Source organism: Leucopleurus acutus, assembly GCF_964270905.1.
Source record: "Leucopleurus acutus genome assembly, chromosome: 13".
Lineage (NCBI taxonomy): Eukaryota > Metazoa > Chordata > Mammalia > Artiodactyla > Delphinidae > Leucopleurus > Leucopleurus acutus.
Genome location: NC_139155.1, coordinates 83,903,308 through 83,925,034, shown reverse-complemented (window position 1 = coordinate 83,925,034; position 21,727 = coordinate 83,903,308). Strand labels below are relative to the sequence as shown.

Here is a 21,727-nt window from a genome sequence, read left to right as displayed (position 1 = left end):
CCTCAGTTTTCTCAGCTGTGAAATGGGGATAATAATAGTACCTATGTCATAGGATTGTGGTGAGAATTAAAGTGCTCAGGACAAAACTTGGGCCATTTCGAGGGCCTTACCACTGTTAACTATTGTTTTTAGGCTGGGAGAGTTTTTCACCGAGGGCTCTTAGGCTGATATTGGAGACACCACCCCCACCCCAGATACCCCTACTCCTACCCCAGATCCTTCCATCTCTCCCGGGGGGTTGCGGAAGGAAGGGACCTTGAGATCCTCTCATACAACTGCCTCTTATTGACAGGGACTAAGGGACTTAGCCCAAGTCACACAAGAAGTCCTGGCACCTATGTCCCCACCCCTAGCACTTTAGTTCTGCCGCAGCCAGACTGGCAGACACCCTTGAGAGCCATTGGAGGCCACTAGGCCTGGAGTGAGGTGGAATTCCCAGCCAGCTGCACTTGTCACTTCTGGAATGCTATCAGCCAGGAAGTAAACACCAGTGTGTTCAAAGCCAGCGCTCATTTGTCAATACAGAGGACGATCTTTTCTAATTCGGAGGACAAAATCCTTTTTTTCCCCATCCCCGCTTCAGTCCCCTTTACTTCATATTCTTGGGATCAAGAGAGACTTGTCTGATTCCCCTCACCCCGTAAGCCTCAAAGGCTCTTCAAGAAATCTTAGCATGTCCTTCATCTTATCTGTCTATCCGTTCATTCCTCCCTCCCACCTTCCCTCCCTCCCTTCCTTCCTTCCTTCCTTTTTTCTTCCTTCTCTCTCTCTCTCTCTTTCTCTTGACAAATATGGCTCCAGTAAAGCATGCACCCTCTCTTCCACCAACTCTTCCTCCCAAAAGATCCCCGGACTCAGCTCTGTTCATCACTCAGACCTAGGCCACAGTCTCATCATGTTCCACCTGGTTACTCCATCTGCAGCCTTGTTGACCGACTGCAGCTTGCAAAGTGCCTTTCGAGGTGACTTGGGTGATGCAAAGGAAAGGAAAACCAGGTCCTCATCTCAGGCAGTGGGTGGGTAACAGGGAAGACAGGAAAAACACGCGAAGAGACTTTAGAAAGCAGTGGCTGTGCAGATACAAGTGCATATAATATAAACAGCATACGTTGTTCATTTATTCATTCAACAGATATATTTATTGAGTACCTAATAATTGCCAGGCACTGTTCTGGGCGACAGTGGCGACCACAACAGGTGAGGTCTTTACCCTCAAGGACCTGACTTTCTAGTGCAGTGCTGTCCCATAGATATATAATGTGGCATGTCACATTGATAAAAAGACACAGATGAGGTTAATTTTTATTTTTTTGGCCGCACCAGCAATTGAACCTGGGCCCTCGACAATGAAAGCGCAGAGTCCTAACCACTGGACCTCCAGGGAATTCCCCAGATGAGGTTAATTTTAATAACATATCTTATCAAACCCAGTCATTCCAAAATATTATTTCAACATGTAATCAATGTAAAAAGTTATTTTTTATTGAGATATAATTGACATATAACATTGTATTTGTTTTAGGCTTACATTATGATTTGACATATGTACATATTGCAAAATGATTACCACATAAGTTTAGTTAACATCCATCGCCACACATAGTTAAAAAAAATATTAATAAGGTATTTTACATTCTTTTTTCCTATTATGTCTTTGAAATTCAGTGAGTGTTTAACCCTCACTGCATGTTTCAATTCAGACCAGTGGCATTTCAAGTGCTCAGCAGATACATGTGGCTAATGGCTACTCTAACGGAATGGTATGATTCTAGTGTGAGGAGATAGATTTTTTTTAACTTCTAAAAAATTTCAGCTTATGATAAGTACCATGAAGAAGATAAAACAGGGAAATATAAAAGAGACTGGCCAGGGATGGTGTCTAGTTGATGGGGCAGTCAGGAAGGCTTCCCTGAGGAGGTGGCATCTGAGCTGAGATCTGAATGAAGTGTAGATGCCAGCCATAGAGAGATCTGGGGGAGGGGCATTCTGGGCAGGAGGTGCAGCCAGTGCAAATGCCCTGAGGTAGGAGTGAGCTTGGTGTGTACAAGGAACACAAAGAAGGCTGGTGTGACAAGAGCAGAGCGAGTGAGGAAGAGGGGTAGGAGGTGAAGTCAGGGAGGTACAGGGGTCTGCTAATGCTGGGCCTCACGGGCCAGCGTAAGGAGTTTGAAGACAGTGCTGAGAGGAGGCTACCGAGGTGATTGGTCAGGGGCCACTTCCTGGAAGAGCCTTTTTAGCTGGTATCGAGGCAAGATCAAATTCTCCATGGTCAGCTCAGAGGCAAGAACCAGCTCCCCCAGCATCAACTTTAGTTCATTGAGAGAAGAAAAAAAAGAACTGAGGATTAAAGTCTGTATTCGTCTATTGCTGCTATAACTAATTACCACAAACTTACTCAAAATCACACAAGTTTATTATCACATTGGTAATATGATATTATGAATAATATCAATATGGGTAATACTGGATAAAATTCTGGAGGTCAAAAGTCAGAAATGAGTCTCACTTGGGTTAAAATCGGGTGTCAGGAAATTCATTCCTGCGGGCAACTTTAGGGGAGAATCCATTTCCTTGCCTTTTGCAGCTCCTGGGAGCCAGCTGTATCCTTTGACTTGTGACCCCTTCCTCCATCTTCAAAGTCATCAGCGTAGCATCTTCAAATCTCTAACTCTGATCTCTGCTTCGCGAGCCGGGGAGCCGACCCTCGCCCCCTGCAGTGGAAGCACAGAGTCTTAACCACTGGACCACCAGGGAAGTCCCCACGTGGTCTCTGATTCTGCCCTTCCTGCCTCCTTTCACTTTTAAGGACCCTTGTGATTACATTGGGTCCACCGGGATAACCAGGAGCATCTCCCCATCTCAGGGTCCTTAACTGAATCACATCTGCAAAATCCCTTTTGCTGTGTAAATTTCCATATTCTCAGGTTCCAGGGATGAGAATATGGACCTCTCTGGGGACCATTGTTCCGCCTACCCCAGCCAGTTACACTTGAGATAGCACTGGGGCCCTCTGTGTGCTCAGCCTGTGTCAGGTGGGAGCAGAGAGGACCAGGGCAAGAAGAGCCTGATTCAGCTTCCAGCCCACACCTGCCTGTGGGAAGGTCCCGTGGCCATTTCATCATTCCACCACCACTTTCACCCTCTGGCCCCACCCTTCACCTCCCCTGGTGACCTTGAAGCAGCTGTGTGAGTACTTAGTTATTACCTCTCATTTCCCCAGTGCAGCGGGCTTCCTGACAAAGGAGATAGGATTTAGGAACTTATTTAAAAGATGAAAGGAGGCGATGCTGACATCCGGCCACCTGGGCCGGCTTGGGATGGGCTGTAAGAGGACCAGAAATCAGCAGACATATGTTTAGCACTTTCTGGGTACTGGGCCCTATTCCAAACATCTACATATATTAACCATTTAATCCTCATGACACCCCACGGGGGTAGATATAGCACTGTATTCCTCATTTCCAAGGCACCCTAAGGTTGAATAACTTGTCCAAGATCAGCTAGTAAGTGGCGGAAACAGAATTCAAATTCAGGTCCACAGGCTCCAGTATCCATGCTTTAAACCAGCATTCTATACAGTTTATGATTTTACAAAATACCTCTTTTTTTTTTTTTTTTGGTAACAGCTTTACTGAATATAATTCACATACCATACAATTCACCCATTCAGAGCATACAATTCAGTGGTTTTTAGTTTATTCACAGAGCTGTGCAACCATTACTACAATCAATTTTAGAACATTTTCATTACTCCGAACAGAAAACACAGACTCATTAACAGTCATTCCTCACTCCCTGCCAACCCTTCTGCCCCTAGAAAGCTGCCAGTATGCTTTCTGTATCTATGGATTTATGTATTGTGGACATTTCCCATCAACGGAGTCAAGCACTGTGTGCCCTTTTGTGACCAGCTGCTTTTGCTCAGCATCATGTTTTCAAGGTTCATCCAAATTGTAGCATATGTCAGTATTTCATCCCTTTTTGCCTGACTCATATTCCAGATACACCACATTTTATTCATCTTTTCATCAACTGATGGACATTTGGGTTGTTTCTACCTTTTGGCGATTATGAATAGTGCTGCTATGAACATTCATGTACCTGTTTTTGTGTGGATACATGTTTTCATTTCTCAGACCCTACAGGTGGAATTGGTGGGTCATATGGTAACTATGTTTAACTTATTGAGGAACTGCCAGACTGTTTTCCACAGTGGCTGCACCATTTTACATTCTTACCAGCAATGCCCAGGGTTCCAATTTCTTCACATTCTTGCCAACACTTGTTATTATGTGTTTCTCTGATTACAGCCATCCACAAAATAATTTTTATAGACATCTTATTTATCCTCACATTCAACCCTGTGAGCCTTTTTTATTTTTTTACTGAAATACAGTTGACACAATATTATATTAGCCTCAGGTGTGCTATACAGTGATTTAACATTTGCATACATTATGAAATGATCACCAAGCTAAGTCTAGTAACCATCTGTCCCCGTACAAAGTTATTACAATACTACTGACCACATTCCTTATGCCATATATTACATCCCTGTGGCTTATTTATTTTGTAACTGAAGGTTTGTACCTCTTAATCCCTTTCACCTATTTCACTCCCCCTCCAGCGCCTTCCCTCTGGCAACCACCTGTTTGTTCTCTGTGTCTAAGAACGTTTTCATTTTGTTTTGTTCGTTTGGTTTGTTTTTTAGATTCCACAAATAAGTGAGATCGTATGGCATTTGTCTTTCTCTGTCTGACTTATTTCACTTAGCATAATACTCTCTAGGACCATACATGTTGTTACAAATGACAAGATTTCATTCTTTCTTATGGCTGAGTAGTATTCCATTGTATATATGGACCACATCTTCTTTATCCACTCGTCTATTGATGGACACTTAGGTCGCTTCCACGTCTTGACTGTTGTAAATAATGAACGCTACTGTAAACAGAGGGGTGCATGTATCTTTTCAAATGAGTGTTTTTGTTTTCTTCACTATGAGTTTTTACAGTAGGGCTCCCCAACTAAGGGAAACAGCCTCAGATTTGTAGAGTGAGTCGTCCAAGTCTGCTTGAAGAGATTCCTGTTTCAGATGTACAGGTTGCTCCGGGGCCAGGTGGTATCCCTGGGATCTTTGCAGCCCCTTTCTCCCTTGGAGAGAGGTTTGCCTTGATGGAGGGTCTGTCCAAAGATCAGGGACGTGACCTCCCTAGAGAGATTGGTATGTTTGGGTCCCTGCAGCCTGGGGCTGCCCCTCCACCCTCTCTCTCCTGTCTAGACAGTTAGAAGGTACAGTTCCAATGCCATTGTTGTCTTCAGGGCATTTCTAACTTGGCCAGGTCCTAACGGCATAAATGCACGCCTTGCCCAGAGGAAGGACACCTTCTGTTTTTCGTAAAGTTGCCATGTGGGCTAGTGATGGCCTGATCTGCTCACCTGCCGATGCTTGGTTCTCATGGAGAAGGGAACAACCCAAAGCCCCAGCAGCCCTGAGCTGCTCCCGAGGGTCGGGGGGTAAGGCTGCTGCCCTGAGCAGGCTGTGACCCCACTCCGGCCCCTCACCCCCGCAGGAGCTGGAGCTGGTGGAGGACGTGTGGCGAGGGGAAGCGCAAGACCTCCTTTCCCAGATCGCCCAGCTGCAGGAGGAGAACAAGCAGCTCATGACCAACCTCTCCCACAAGGACGTCAGCTTCTCCGAGGAGGAGTTCCAGAAGCATGAAGGTAAGAGGAGGGGCCAGCATGGGAGGTGAGGGGAAGGCTCTTCCCACTGCCATCACCGGCATCACGAGTGACAGGAGCGTGGTCCCCAAGCAATGCTGTCTCATGTCATTTGGATTCTCACCATCACTCTGCCCGAGAGACATTGTGTAGCCTGGTGCACAGGTGATGACACCGAGAGGTTCATTTGACAAATTGTTCGAGGGTCCTCACTTTTCCAGCCTCTTCTCTAGGCACTGGGTATACACATTGGGCAAGACAAAGCCACTGCCCTCGGGAAGCTTATGTTCTAGTGCAGAGGAGATAGGTGATAACTATGTAAACAGACAGATGACACAGTTCCAGATTCTGACCAGGGTTATGGAAGAACTAAAATCTGGGGGGGATATGATAGAGGTGACTTGGTGGGGTACTTCTTTGCATATGATGATCAAGGAGGGCCTCTCTGATGAGGTGACATTTGAGCCCTAATGAAGTCATGGAGTGAGCCATGCAAATATCTTGGGGGGGAAAGCAGGTGCAAAGGCCCTGGGGCATGACCGTTTATGGAAACCAAGGAGACCAGTGTCACAGAAGATGATCAAGGCCAAGGGTGGTTAAAGATGAGGTCAGTGGGGTCAGCAGGGCTCAGATCACATAGCCCCTTAGAGGCCAAGATTTGGATTTTATTCTAAGTGTGCTGGGAAGAAATTTGAGGTGCTTGTCACGGCTACACGTTTAACAATGAGCAACCCAGGGTGGCCACCCAGATCTGAATGGTGCTGGAGCCCCCCAACTGTCATTCATCCTACGAACAGTTATCTAGAACCTTGACTCCAGGCCTTTGCTGGTGCTGGAGAAGCAAAGACAGACAGAGGGGTTTGGCCTGGGCCCCCGTGCGCTGCATCAGCTGTGGGCCCCCCAGCAGCCTCCTTCTCATTCAGAGGCTGGCTCTGATCGCAAGGAATCTCAGGCCCAACTCTTTAGTCTGGGTGAACTTCCTGGGTCCCTATACAAGCCCCCTCCTCACGTTTGCTGGGAAGGGGGTGGACTTCCGTGGGGGCCTGAAGTTCAGAACTCGTGTTTACCACTCTGTGAGAATAAGTAGCACACTGTATAAGGACCGTAGGGACCAAGGGAAAAGGAATTGTTTGACCTGGTTGCTGGCATCCTCTTTTCCTTGGGTTTCCTTTGTTGAGATCTGAGTTGTGCAGTGAAAACAAAAGCCAGAGTGGTAATAAGTGTTGGTGCTAGAGCCAGACTGCCCAGTGTGAATCCTAACCCCATACTTACTGGCTGAGGGACCTTGATCAAGTCACTTGACCCTGGTGTGCCTTAAGTGCCCCCTGTAGAAATGGGGGCCATAACCATATCTCCCTCATAAAGTTGTTGTGAGGATTAAATGAATTAATTCGTGTAAACTGAATAGTACCTGGTGCCCACACTCAGCAAGTGTTAACTGTGGTTACTATGAGCTGTTGTTATCGAATCCAATCTCCTTTTTGAAAAGAGGAGGAAAGCAGGCTGAGAGGGTGCATCCTTCCTCTTTCTGGCTCAGCAGCACTCCGTTGTCTGTTTGGACCACGTGTTGTTTATCTGTTCATCCACGGATGGATGCTGAGTTGTTTCCAACTTCTGGCTATTGTGGAGAGTACCGCTGTGAAGGTTCTGGTACCTTCATGTTTTTGTGTGGACATGTGTTTTCGGTGCTTTGAGGTATATACCTCAGCATGGAATTGCTGAGTCCTGTGGTAACTGTGTTGAACTTAGTGAGGTGCCCACAGCCATCTTTTGTTTTTTTTGTTTTTGTTGTTTTTTAAATGTTAGTCGTCTCCCTAATTAATATCGTTTGGAATCCTCCCTTATGGTCTGGTGGGTTTTATTTTATTTTGTTTATTTATTTATTCATATTTATTATTTATTTGGTTGCGCTGGGCCTTAGTTGCGGCTTGCCAGCTCCTTAGTTGTGGCATGCGAACTCTTAGTTGTGGCACACATGTGGGATCTAGTTTCCTGACCAGGGATCGAACCCGGGCCCCCTGCATTGGGAGCGTGGAGTCTTATCCACTGCGCCACCAGGGATGTCCCCATAGCCATCTTTTGGTCTGTGACATTTCTGCAGGGCACCCAGAGGCCTCCAGGGGTGACCTTGGAACTCCCCCTGCCTACCCCAGTGATGCCCTAGAGGCCGCAGGTCCCCCAGGCACGGGCCCGAACACCCTAAGGCGCTCGGTTGCATGTGTGTGCACATGGCACCCCCCGTGTGGGAGAGCTTGGCCTCGGCTCTCTGCATCCCTGCTGGGCTCTTCATCAGACAGCCCACACGGGTACCATCTGAGACGCACTTAATTGGCATCTCGCGTGGGTCCAGCTCCCGGGTGTGAGCTCGGGGAGCCTCCGGTGTTCAGCTCGACAGCAGCCCTCACCCTAGTGGAGAAACTGGGCAGATGCCAGGCATGCCTTTCACAGTTATTTTTATTCTGCCTGGGAAGCCATGGGAACACAATAAGGGCAAAAGCATGTCTTCCACCTGTGAGAGGAACAGACACTGGGCCGGGGGGTCCCTGGGAGGAGGTGCAGCCCATGAAGTTAGACTGTGTGTCTGGTACCACTTTAGGCAGTGGGGCAAGGCCTAGGGGCAAACAGGATTTAGGGGGTGAGTGGGCTGGGATGCCCGCTTAGAAGAGCCAACCTGCCCGGAACAGTGCTGCTTTCCCAGCCGTTAATACTGGGCACTGCGACGTAGAGAACAAGCGTAGGGCTACCAAGGGGGGAAGGGGGAGTAGGATGAATTGGGAGAATGGGATTGACACATATACACTACTCTGTATAAAATAGATAACTAATGAGAACCTACTGTATAGCACAGGGAACTCTACTCAGTGTTCTGTGGTGACCTAAAAGGGAAGGAAATCCAAAAAAGAGGGGATATATGTGTACGTATGGCTGATTCACTTTGCTGTACTGCAGAAACTAACACAACCGTGTAAAGCAACTATACTCCAATAAAAATTAATTAAAAAAAAATACTGGGCAGTGCGCTCAGAGCACCTGCCAGTCTCCTGTCTCCCCCTCCCTGGAAGTCTCCAGATTAAAAAGCACTTCCCTACTTCTTGTATTTGGAAATCGTCTTGTCAGCACCTGGAAACTACTAGTTAGCACATGCGGAGATGAATTACAGATATGAAAGCAATTGGACTGGGGGCAGGGGGTGCAGAGATACACTCAAGCGTCTGGAAAAAAATTCTTGGGCTCTGGACAAACAACTCTGTCACCAGGAGAGGATGAAAACTGACCACGTATCCATTTTCTGAAGGGCAGCTGAGAAGAGCACAGTCCAAAAAAATGTAAGGCAATACACTGGTTGCTCTTCCAGTTGTGTACATATTTCTCCTTTTACCAAAAAATGTAAGGCAAGCCACAGATATGACTATGATTTTTCTAGGTGTAGCATTAAAAGAAAGTGAAAAGGACAGGTGAAAGTAATTTCATTAATATTTTTATTTAACCCAGTAGATCCAAGATATCATCCTTCAACATGTAATCAATTTAAAAATTATCAGTTGGGGGGAATTCCCTGGTGGTCTAGTGGTTAGGACTCTGTGCTTTCACTGCTGAGGGCCTGGGTTCAATCCCTGGTCGGGGAACTAAGATCCTGCAAGCCTCATGGTGCAGCCGAAAGAAATAAATAAAAATTTTAAAAATTAAAAATTGAAATTATCAGTAGGGTATTTTGCATTTTTTTCATCTTAAGTCTTTGAAATCTGGTGGGTTATTCATTTATATATAATATAATATATATATGTATGTTTTACTGTGATAACATACACGTAAAATTTCTCATCTTAAGCTGGGACAAAGTGAGAGAGCGGCATGGACATATATACACTACCAAACGTAAAATACATAGCTAGTGGGAAGCAGCCGCATAGCACAGGGAGATCAGCTCTGTGCTTTGTGACCACCTTGGGGGGTGGGTTAGGGAGGGTGGGAGGGAGGGAGACGCAAGAGGGAAGAGATATGGAGACATATGTGTAGGTATAACTGATTCACTTTGTTATAAAGCAGAAGCTAACACACCATTGTAAAGCAATTGTACTCTAATAAAGAGGTTAAAAAAAAAATTCTCATCTTAACCATTTCTAAGTGTATAGTTCAGCCGCGTTAAGAACATTCACATTGTTGTACAACCAGACTCCGGAACTTATCTTGCAAATGTAAACCTCTGTCCCCATTAAACAATAACTCTCCATTTCTCCCTCCCCCAGCCCTTGGCAACTGGCATTCTACTTTCTGTCTCTATAATTTTGACTACTCCAGGTAGCTCACATAAGTAGAATCATACAATATTTGTCTTTTTCTGACTGGTTTTTTTCACTGAGCATAACGTCCTTGAGTTTCATCCATGTTGTAGTTGTGTCAGAATTTCCTTCCTTTTTAAGGCAGAACAATATCCATTGAATGGACAGACCACATTTTGTTGATCTACCCATCTGTTGATGGCTGATGTGTGTTTTACATTTTCAGCACATGTCCATTTGTACGTGCCCTATCTCAGGTGCTCCATTGCCACTAGTGGCTGCTGAGTTGGACACACAGAGCCAGAATATTCTTGGAGATGTGCCTGGGTAGAACAGTCTTTTATAAGGGGAATGGGCTGTGGAGTGAGGTGGACCTGAGTTTAAATCTCAGACCACTCTTACCAATGGGTCACCTTGTTCCCATCCTCAGGTTCCTCACCTGTAAGGTGGGTGTGGCAACTCCTGACACCCAGGACTGTTGAGAAAAATATATACAGCATCAAACGCAGAACTAGTCAATATAAGATAGCCCTGGGGGGCTTCCCTGGTGGCGCAGTGGCTGCGAGTCCACCTGCCGATGCAGGGGACACGGGTTCGTGCCCTGGTCTGGGAGGATCCCACATGCCGCAGAGCGGCTGGGCCCGTGAGCCATGGCCGCTGAGCCTGCGCGTCCGGAGCCTGTGCTCCGCAACGGGAGAGGCCACAACAGTGAGAGGCCCGCGTACCGCAAATAAACAAAAAAAGATAGCCCTGGGCTTCCCTGGTGGCGCAGTGGTTGAGAATCTGCCTGCCAATGCAGGGGATACGGGTTCGAGCCCTGGTCTGGGAAGACCCACATGCTGCGGAGCAACTGGGCCCGTCAGCCACAACTACCGAGCCTGCGCATCTGGAGCCTGTGCTCCGCAACAAGAGAGGCCGCGACAGTGAGAGGCCCGCGCACCGCGATGAAGAGCGGCCCCCGCTTGCCACAACGAGAGAAAGCCCTCGCGCAGAAACGACCCAACGCAGCCAAACATAAATAAATAAATTTATCTTTTAAAACAAGATAGCCCTGAGGGCACTTACGTCGCTCCTGTCCTGCCAGGTGAACCTTTTGTGGGACCCGAGAGTGGCTGATGTGAATTCCACCTCAACAGAAGTCGTCTGTGCACCTTCTGTAAAGGACTTTCTCCATATGCTTGCTCTATTAGTTTCCTGGGGCCCCTGTAACAAATGACCACAAACTGGGAGGCTTCCAACAAAGAAATGTATTCTCTCACAGATCTGGAGGCCAGGGGTCCAAAATCAAGGAGTCAGCAGGGCTGTGCTCCCTCCCGAGGTTCTGGGGGAAGACGCTCCCACCTCTTCCAGGTGGCGGCTCTTGGCTTGTGGCCGCATCACTCCAAGCTCTGCCTCTGTTGTCACGTGGCCTCCTCTGCGGGTCTGCGGGTCTGACTCTCCCTCTCCTTTCTCTTATAAGGACCCAGTCCTTGGGTCCTTGGATTTAGGATTTAGGATTTAGGATTGGATTTAGGGCCCACCCTCACTTAGCCTGACCTCCCCTTAACTTAATTACATCTGCAAAGACCTCTTTTCAAGTAAGGTCACCTTCTGAGGTTCCAGGTGGATGTGAAGTCTGAGGGGACATTATTCTCTCCAGGACGCTTGCTGATAACATAAGGAGCTTGGGCTGTGAGACTTTGAGAGGCGGTAGAGGGGCCGCAAGAGTGTGGGTTCTGGGGACTTCCCTGGTGGCGCAGTGGTTAAGACTCCTCGCTCCCGATACAGGGGGCCTGGGTTTGGTCCCTGCTCAGGGAACTAGAGCCCACATGCTGCAACTAAGGCCCAGCGCAACTAAATAAATATTTTTTAAAAAGTACTATGAACAAAAGATGGTCTGTCCATGTAATGGGATATCATTCAGCCATAAAGAGGAATAAAGCACTGATGCACACCACAACGTGAAAGAAAAAAAAAAGTGTGGATCCTAGAGCCAGACTGCCGGAGCTTGCATCCTGGTATTAGCTGTGTGGCCTTGTAAAAGTTAACGAGCTACTGTGCACCTGAGGTTCATCGGCTACACAAGGCGGGCAGCAGGGGTCCTACTTCGTAAAGGATTCGGAGGATAAAATGAGTTAAGTTCTGCTTGTGTCAGCATCTTCTAGAAGGAGACCTGAGGCGAAGATGTTCCTCTGCAGGCGATTCATTAAGGAAGCAGCCCTAGAAAAGACTATTGGGGAAGTGGAGGAAGCAGGACAGGGAAAGGAGGAAGCCCAACGAAGTCCATGCAAGGCAGCGAGCTCTGGGGTGTGAGTTACTCCTCAGAGTTGCCCTGCCCGTAGGCAATGGGGCCTGTACTTTCTTACAGAGCCTGCCAGCCAGGGAGCCCAGGGTGCCTGGTCAGTAGCAAAAGCACACTGAAGGGCTTCCCTGGTGGCGCAGTGGTTGAGAGTCCGCCTGCCGATGCAGGGGACACGGGTTCGTGCCCCGGTCCGGGAGGATCCCACATGCCGCGGAGCGGCTGGGCCCGTGAGCCATGGCCGCTGAGCCTGTGCGTCCGGAGCCTGTGCTTCGCAATGGGAGGGGCCACAACAGTGAGAGGCCCGCGTACAGAAAAAAAAAAAAAAAGCACACTGAAGAGGGGTGAGGGGTGAACACAGGGATCCGAGGGGGTCTGAGCACCGCTTCATCCGTGGCGAGCGCTGAGCCCAGTAGCTGGTGACGGCAGGTGCTTGATAAACACTGGTGATCATCACCATCCAGTATCAAAGGCGGTTTTCTGGCTCTGGGGGAGTGAAAAACGTGTGGGTCTGGTACTAAGAGACCCGGATTATGCTCCAAATGGCCACTAACTAGCAGATTTGGGCCAAGCGGCTCAATCTTCTCAGGGTCTTTTCTTGTAGAGACTGAGGGGCACAGACAGTATGGGTTTGTAGGTGTTGGTGGTGGTTTTGGTCTTTAACAATAGAAACTATTACATGTATTCATTCATGTTGTAAAAGTTGAAACAGAACTCAAGAAAAACGTGAGAATTCCCTTTGCCTCCTTCCTCACTCGCCAGAGGGAAGACCATCCCTTTCTCTGCATTTACACACATATTCCACGTGCGTGTTGTTTTTAAATAAGAAAAATCTCCTGTAGTGCTGGCGTTGACATTGCAGGGAATGTGTTTTGTTTTTAAAATAAAAGGGATTATGCTGTATGGATTGTCACTTGCCTTTCTTTTTTTAACAAATTATAATTACGTGTTTACTGTTTGGATTGCCCTTTTAGAAAAATTGACAAGCGAGTCACAGAACATAACATTAACAGTTTTAAAGTGTACAATTCAGTAGCCTTTAGTACATCATTTAATGTATTTATAATGTTGTGTCACCATCACCTCTATTTAGTTCCAGAACATTTTCGCCACCCGCAAAGGAGACCCCGCACCCACAGCAGTCACTCCCCAATCCCCTCTCCCGCCTGCCTTTGGGAACCTCCAGTCTGCTCTCTGTCTCTATGGGTTTACCTATGCTGGACATTTCATATAAGTGGACTCATACAATATGTGGCCTTTTGTGTCTGGCTTCTTTCACTCAGCATCATGTTTTCAAGGTTCATCCACATTGTAGCCTGTGTCAGTGCTTCATTTCTTTTTACGGTTGAATAATATTCCATCATTCGGATAGATCACATTTTTTTAATCCATACGTCTGTTGATGGACATTTGAGCTACTTCCATCTTTTGGCCATTGCGAATACTGCTGCTGTGACTTTGTCACTTGCCTTTTGCTTTTTTTAAAAAAAGGTCGTTTTTTTTTTTTTAATAAATTTATTTATTTATTTGTTTGTTTTGGGCTGCATGGGGTCCTCGTTGCTGCGCGCGGGCTTTCTGTAGTTGTGGCGAGAGGGGGCTACTCTTCGTTGCGGTGCACGGGCTTCTCATTGCAGAGGCTTCTCTTGTTGCAGAGCACGGGCTCTAGGTGCACGGGCTTCAGTAGTTGTGGCACACAGGCTCAGTAGTTGTGGCTCACGGGCTCTAGAGCGCAAGCTCAGTAGTTGTGGCGCACAGGCTTAGTTGCTCCGCGGCATGTGGGATCTTCCCCGACCAGGGATCGAACCCGTGTCCCCTGCATTGGCAGGCGGATTCTCAACCACTGAGCCACCAGGGAAGCCCTTGCCTTTTTCTTTTAACTGGCTACATAGTGTCCCATTGTGTGGAAAGTACTTGTTTAATCATTTCCTTGCTAGTGGATGTTTAGATCATTACCAGTTTTCACTACTACAGACTCGGGACCTGGGACTGACCTTGCACTTGCTTCTCTGTGCACTTGCCCGAATGTCTCTTTAATTTAGATTCCTGGGTCTTGCATTGCTGGGGTGGCTAAACAGTTACTCAGAACTCTCCTGGCTTTTGTCTATGTCTGTGAGTCTGTTAAAAACACTTAACCTTTTAATTTTTCGAAGCACTTTCGTAACGACGCTTGGACTTAGCAGCAACCTTCAGAACAGGGAAAACTGGCATTTCTATTTTATAGATAAAATAACAGCTAACACTTAGAGACTCTTACTCTGCCAGGCCTGTTGTGAGCACTTTATGTAGATTAACATACGCAGCCTCACGAGAGCCCCCCAGGTGGGGCCTCCACATGATCCCCATTTGCAAGTGAGAAAACAGGCACAAGGCACAAGTTCAGCTGCAAGAGAAGTGGCAAAGCCAGGAATGAGTCCAAGTGATCTAGCTCCAGACTCTAAGCTCTTTACCGTTTGTTCTCTAGCTTCTTAGTCCTACAGCTACCGACACTCATGACAGATGGGGAGTTCCCTGATGGTCCAGTGGTTAGGATTCTGGGCTTTCACTGCCGTGACCCGGGTTCTATCCCTGGTCGGGGAACTGAGATCCCGCAAGCCGTGAGGTGCAGCCAAAAAAACCCATTGCTGTCTTTGGGAGTTCCCTGGTGGTCCCGGGGTTAGGACTCGGCACTTTCACTGCGGTGGCCCGGGTTCAATCCCTGGTCGGGGAACTTGGATGTAGCTGGGCTCCAGGTCCAGGTTTCCTTTCTCTGGGCTCATGCTCCCCTGCGCCCACCCCACGTAGCTGTTCTGCTCACCTGATTTCTCCAGGAGTGGAATCTGCCCCCCACCAAGGATTAAATTTAACGAGTTGGGCCCTTAATGCCCCTGCCTGGAGCCTTTGCGGGACAGGTGCTCAGAGAGCAGTGAATACTTTCGTGGCTTTTTCACAGACTCTGCCTACACCTGATTTCAGCCCTCCTCCTTCACACAGACACATACACACACACACACACACACACACACACACACACACTCGCTCATGCACTGTGTCTAAGGAGCGCTTTTTCGGGAGACGTTTTTAGCTGCGTCGGGTCTTAGTTGCAACACACCAGGTTCCCTAATCTTTGTTGAGGCATGCGGGATCTTTCCTTACGGCGCGAGGTCTCTTCTTTGCAGTGCTTGGGCTTCTCTCTAGTTGTAGCACACGGGCTCCAGAGCACGTGGGCTCTGTAGTTTGCAGCACGCGGGCTCAATAGTTGTGGCACGTGGGCTTAGTTGCCCCGAGGCATGTGGGATCTTAGTTGAACCCGTGTCCCCTGCATTGCAAGGTGGATTCTTTACCACTGGACCACCAGGGGAGTCCCTATTCGTTCTCCTGTTGATAGGCGTCATGGCAGTTTCCAGTTTGGGGCTATGATGAATGAAGCTGCTGTGAACGCTTTTGCACGTCTTGTGCTGTACAGATTGTCCCTAGTGTGCTTACCAGTGTATCTGTCTTTTAAATAGCCACGTAGTGTCCGCTCTTCCTGCCGTCTATTGAACCATCCTTCTGCTGGCGATCACGTGCACTGTGCGTGAAGGCCTGTGGGGGTGTATGCCCAGCCTCAGCTGCTGGTTCGCAGAGGATGTGTAACAGCAGTAGTAGGTGATGCCTATTGGTTTTCCCAAGCAGCAACCGCCCCCCCCCCCCCCCCGGCAGCTCAGACGAGCGTTCCTGTTGCTCCGCCTTCTCTCCAGCACTTGCACTGACAGTCCTTTTCCGTTCAGCCGTCCTGGTGAGGATGCGTGCCCCTTCTCTCCATCCCTGCCTCTCCACTCCTGCTTGGGCTGGCATCTCTGAGGACTTGTGCAGCTTCTCTGCATCTCTCAGCCTCCTAGCTTGGTATGAGGTCCAAGGAGGAAGCTGAGTGGTCTGAGGGGCAGAATGGATGCCCCAGGCCCACCAGTAGAAAAAGATCCTATTTCATGGCCTTGTGTGATTCCCTAGTGTACTTAATTTATATGTACAGCATTGTCAGAGAGGTGGAATAAAGAAAATCATCATGGGACCTTCCCTGGCGGTCCAGTGGTTAAGACTCTGTGCTTCCACTGCAGGGGGCACGGGTTCGATCCCTGGGCAGGGAACTAAGATCCTGCGTGCCGAGCGGCGTGGCCAAAAATTAAAAAAAAAAAAAAAAAAGAAAGAAAGTAAGGAAAGAAAAACATCAGCATGTCCCCACTTTGCAGGTGAGGAAATGGAGGTTCAGAGAGGTTAACGTCACTTCAGAAGTCAGAGGCCATATGCTGTGATGGAACCCAGGCGTTCAAAGTCATCCTTATTGCCTTCGGGGCCTCCCAGTCACTCAGCTGACAGCTTTTCTCATCACAGTTCCTTTCCTTCCAGCTCGTCTCATTTGCGTACCAGGCACCCCTGTCCTCCTGTAAGTCTTTCCTCTATGGCTGTCCCTTCCTGGTCTCCTTGGCCTGACCCTCCAGCTCCGTGCAGGCTCTACGTGTTGAGATCCTGAGGTTCTTTTTGCCCCTTTAGAGGAAAATCCAGCCTCCTTACCTGGCCTCCGAGGCCCCGCATGGTCCAGCCTCACTCCCAGCTCAAGCCTGTATCACCCCCTCAGCCACTGTGCTTCGGCCACTGGCACTGCCCTCCAGCGCCTCAGATGCAAGGTCTCCTCCCATAGGGCCCCTGCCTGGGAACGCTCGTCCGCGTCACCTGGCTGCCCTTCCCCCCTTCCGGTCTCAGCATTAATGACCCTTGTCCAAGAGGCCTTCCTGCACCCGCAGTCTACATTGGGTCTCCCTCATCATTCTTTCACAGCCCCCGTTGAGTCTTTCACAGTACTTGTTATGGTATGTAATGACACACATCTGTCTAATGCCTGTAAGTTGGTGAGAGCAGAATTGTACCACGCTTATTTGCCATCATGACCCTAGCGATTAGCTCAGTGTCAGATATACAGTAGGTGCTCGATAAATACTTGAGGAATGAATGTCGAACGCGTATGCACAGTAAAATGTGAGTACTCCCAGCAGGTGGCCCTGTCTGGAACAAAGTATGGGCTGGAGTCTGCCCCATGGTGACACATTCTGGTGACCTGCCAGGAGCTTCTGAGTCTTGTCCCCCAGTGGGGAGGCAGCATGGCATCATGGAGAGGACACAGGACTTGGAGTCAGAAAACTTGAGTTTCAGCCCCAGCTCCGCCAGAGCCTAGCTGTGCGACTTTGAACAAGTCTGTCTCTGGGCCTCAGTTTTCCGTATCTGTAAAATGGGACTCATGTTAAAACGGCCACAACAATAATACCCATTTCCAGTGGTTGGGAGTGAGAATGAAATAGGGTCGAGGGTGTAAAGCAGTTTATCCTTACTGGGCTTAGTAGGAGTGAGCTATACGTTGGGAACGTGGAGGGGAAGTAGTCCCTCTTCCATCGGCCAGCCTGGGGCATCTACCGCGTATGAAGCCCCAGACTACAGAGACGATTGAGACAGGATGGCTGCCTTCTGGGACCGGCCTGCCTTTGTGCCTGTTACATAAAGCCTCCAGCTCATCAAGGGCAGGGTCTGGGTCTTCTCTGGGTTTGTAGCCCCAGCAGCATCACACACCGTTCTGGACACGCACCATGAATGCTCGTTCATCGTGGTGACTGCCTGCTTGGGAATATCCAGGACATGAGGAGGGCGGCCAGCGGAAAAGCTGGGATGGAGCGGCTTAGAGAAGGGAGTCCCATGGGGAGAATAGCTGAGGAATCACCCACATAGGTTCTTTTCCCCAGGGCCTGGTCGTCTAGTGGTATGTCCCCTGAGTCCCATAGGGGAGGAAAATTGGAGAGAAGCAATGGTTTCTCCCTTGTTAATCTGTGGTTGAGCCTGACTACCGCTCTCCCCAGCTCTGGTCTCCTGGGGAGCGGGGATTAGCTCTCAGGCTTAGTGTCTATGAGAGGCTGAATAATGGGCCCCCTAAATATCAGGTCTTAATCCTTGGAGCCTGTGGCTGTTACGTCATATGGTAAAATATTTACGGATGTAATTTAGTCAGAATCTTCAGATGGGCATTTATCCTGTACTATTTGGGTGCACCCTAAATGCCATCACAAGTGTCCTTATAAAAAGGAGGCAGAGGACTTCCCTGGTGGTCCAGTGGTTAAGACTCCGTGCTCCCAATGCAGGGGGCATGGGTTCAATCCCTGGTCAGGGAAGTTCCACATGCCTCACTGTGTGGCCAAAAAAAAAAAAATTTTTTTGAAAAGGAGGCAGAGAGAGATTTGACACAGACAGAAGAGAAGGAGGCATGTGACCACAGAGACTGGAGTGATGGGGCCCCAAGCCAAGGAACGCTGGCAGCCACCAGAAGCTGGAAGAGTCCAGGAACAAATTCTCCCCTAGAGTCTCCAGAGGGAGCACAGATGTGGTGACGTCTTGATATTGGACTGACGTTTGATTTTTTTTTTTTTTTTTTTTTTTTTTGCCCGTGCTGCATGGCTTCCAGGATCTCAGTTCCCCAACCAAGGATAGAGCCCAGACCACGGCAGTTAAAGCCCGGAATCCTAACCACTAGGCCAGCAGGGAACTCCCAACATTGGACTGATTTTAAACTTCTGCCTTCTGGAACTTTGAGAAAATAAATTTCTGATGCTCTTAGCTACCAAAATTTGTTGGTTATTTGTTACAGCAGCACATGAAACTAATACAGCATCCATCCGCACGTTCGTTAATTCACCAAAGCCCTGAGCAGACACCTACTGTGTGCCGGGCACTATGCTAGTCCAGGAAATACACAGTGAATAGGTTAGGCAAGGTCTTGCCTCCTGGGCTGACCGTATACTTGGGGGACGAGGGGCAGGGAGAACAGACAACACCCTTTGAGCACCTGCTGTGTACCAGACATCTTCTTCAGTATTGGCTTCATGTGTATTAACAAGAGCAATCCTCGCAGCAGCCCTATGGGGTAGGTACTGTTATTCCCATTTTAGAGATGTGGAAACTGAGGCACAGGTTGGGTAGCCCAACGCCACACAATTAATAAATGGGAGAACCAGTGTTTGATCTCCAGAGCCGACCCTCTGAATCACTATGCAGTATCATCTTTCATTAGATGAAAGGATGTACCAGACACTTAGCCATTGTAAAAAGTGAGGGGATGGATGAGGTGGGAGGAGGGGGCTACTTGGCGGGGGGGGGGGGTGGTCAGGGAAGGAGAGGCCTCTGTGAGGAGGTGACTTTGAGCTGAGGCCTGAGAATCAAGGGGAGCCAGCCGGGGGGAGGTTGGTAGGAAGGGACTTGCGGGAGCTGGAAACAGCAAATGCCCTGCGGTGGGGATGAGCAGGGGAAGGGTGGAGGGGCAGAAAGCAGGCGCTGGGGAGGGGCAGACGAGCAGAGGTGAGTCCAGGAGGAGGTGGGGGGCAGGTTCGTCTCGATGGGGAGCCGCCGATGGTTTAAGCAGCGGAGGGAGGTGGACACACCCACGGGTCCCTCTCACCCCACCCCAGGCATGTCGGAGCGGGAGCGGCAGGTGATGAAGAAGCTGAAGGAGGTGGTGGACAAACAGCGCGACGAGATCCGTGCCAAGGATCGGGAGCTCGGGCTGAAGAACGAGGATGTCGAGGCTGTAAGTGCTGAGCCCCGGCCCTGTGTCCGCCCTCCCGGCCAGTGGGTACCAGCAAGAGACGGGATCCTCCCCTCAGGAAGCGCCCCTTCTCCCCGTCAGTCTCACTCCATGGGCTCCGTGGGGTGGGGATCCTGCTTACGGCTTGAGAGGCCCAGCCCTGAAACAGTTGCCGTGCGGAGGACCCTCGGCCGAGTCTTCACTGGAGCAGTAGGAGGGAACATGGCACTGCCCAGTGACCTCTTTCCACACACTGAGGAGGTCCCAGGGCCCGGTCAGCCTCTGCTGTGACTCTGAGGCTTCCTCCAGCCCATCCCCTTCATGCACCAGCATGGTCCAGGCTGCTCCGGGAACCTATACGGTGTCTCTGCCTAAATTAGAAAAAGATGCCCCTTTCTCAAGGCATGTTACTTCCCTCTGTTGGGAAGTTGTCATAGTATACTAACAGGACACTTATCTTCCATCTATCATAAAATTATCATAGTAAATATACACATGGCCCATCTCTGGCATCAACAGAGTTGTAAGAACGTGAACAAATTTCAAACAAATCAAAGCATCTACAGTATGAATGGCACGCCTGTAGATGGTTTGCTCTTGTGCACTACACAATATGAGCTACTGGATGTGGCGGCCCTATCCAATAGCCTTCATCTCTCTACAGCTGCAGCAGCAGCAGACCCGGCTGATGAAGATCAACCACGACCTCCGGCACCGTGTCACAGTGGTGGAGGCCCAGGGGAAGGCCTTGATCGAACAGAAGGTAGAACTGGAGGCAGATCTGCAAACCAAGGAGCAGGAGATGGGCAGCCTGCGGGCGGAGCTCGGGAAGCTGAGAGAGAGGCTGCAGGGCGAACTCAGCCAGAACGGAGAGGAGGAGCCTGTGGTGAGTGGGAAGCTGGCTTCTGCAGGCTGGCTCGAGGGGGGCCAGGCTGCCTTGCTTTTTCCTCATTACGCTTGAGAGAACTAGGAGGCCGAGGGAGGGCCAGCTGCTGGCTAGAAGACACACAGCTGGGCAGAGGCAGGGCTGAGCCTGGAACCCAGGACTCCCAGCATTCTAGCCCAGGGCATCCAGCTCGGTGGTGGTTACTGGGCATCTGCCATTCATTCATTCATTCATTCAAATAATTGTTGACTGTGTTGCAGGCATGGGGGATAAAATAGAGAACTGGTTCCTGTCCACATGGAGCTTACAGCCAGTATGGGAGACAGACATGAGTCAAATAATCACATAATATACCATGTGACCCAGCAATTCCAATTCTAGGCATATGCCCAAGAAAACTTAAAATATAGGACCACATAAAAACGTGTACACAAATGTTCATAGCAACACTATTCCCAACAGCCAAAAGGTGGAAACAATCTACATGTCCATCAACTGAAGAACGGATAAACAAAATATGATCTCTGCATACAGTGGAACATTATTCAGCCATAAAAAGGAATGGAATACTGAGACATGCTATAATTTGGATGAACCTCAAAAACATGCTAAGTGAAGGTAGCCAGACACAAAAGCCCCCATATTGTATGAGTCCATTTATTTGAAATGTCCAGAATAGAGACAGAAAGCAGACTGGTGGTTGCAGGGACTGGGGAAGGGAGCGTATGGGGAGTGACTTCTGGTGGGTACGGGGTTTCTTTCAGGGTGATGGAAATGTTCTGGAATTAGATAGTGATGATGGTTGCGCAACTCTGAATGTACTAAAAATCTCTGAATTTCTTTAATGTTTTTTTTTTAACTTTTATTTATTTTTTGGCTGCGTTGCGTCTTCGTTGCTATATACGAGCTTTCTCTAGTTGCGGCGAGCGGGGGCTACCCTTCGTTGCAGTGTGCGGGCTTCTCCTTGCAGTGGCATCTCTTGTTGCAGA

General features: G+C 48.9%; 1 protein-coding gene across 2 annotated transcripts in view; it reads left to right on the top strand.

Annotated features, from left to right (window-relative positions):
• RILPL1 (Rab interacting lysosomal protein like 1) overlaps positions 1-21,727 on the top strand; it is a 43,891-nt gene that overhangs the window by 2,214 nt on the left and 19,950 nt on the right. For both annotated transcript variants that reach the window (XM_082852517.1, XM_082852516.1), the window contains exons 2-4: positions 5,574-5,724; positions 19,737-19,855; positions 20,517-20,738. In XM_082852517.1, the coding sequence (XP_082708643.1) occupies positions 5,574-5,724; positions 19,737-19,855; positions 20,517-20,738 (492 nt within the window). The remainder of the gene's footprint in view (positions 1-5,573; positions 5,725-19,736; positions 19,856-20,516; positions 20,739-21,727) is intronic.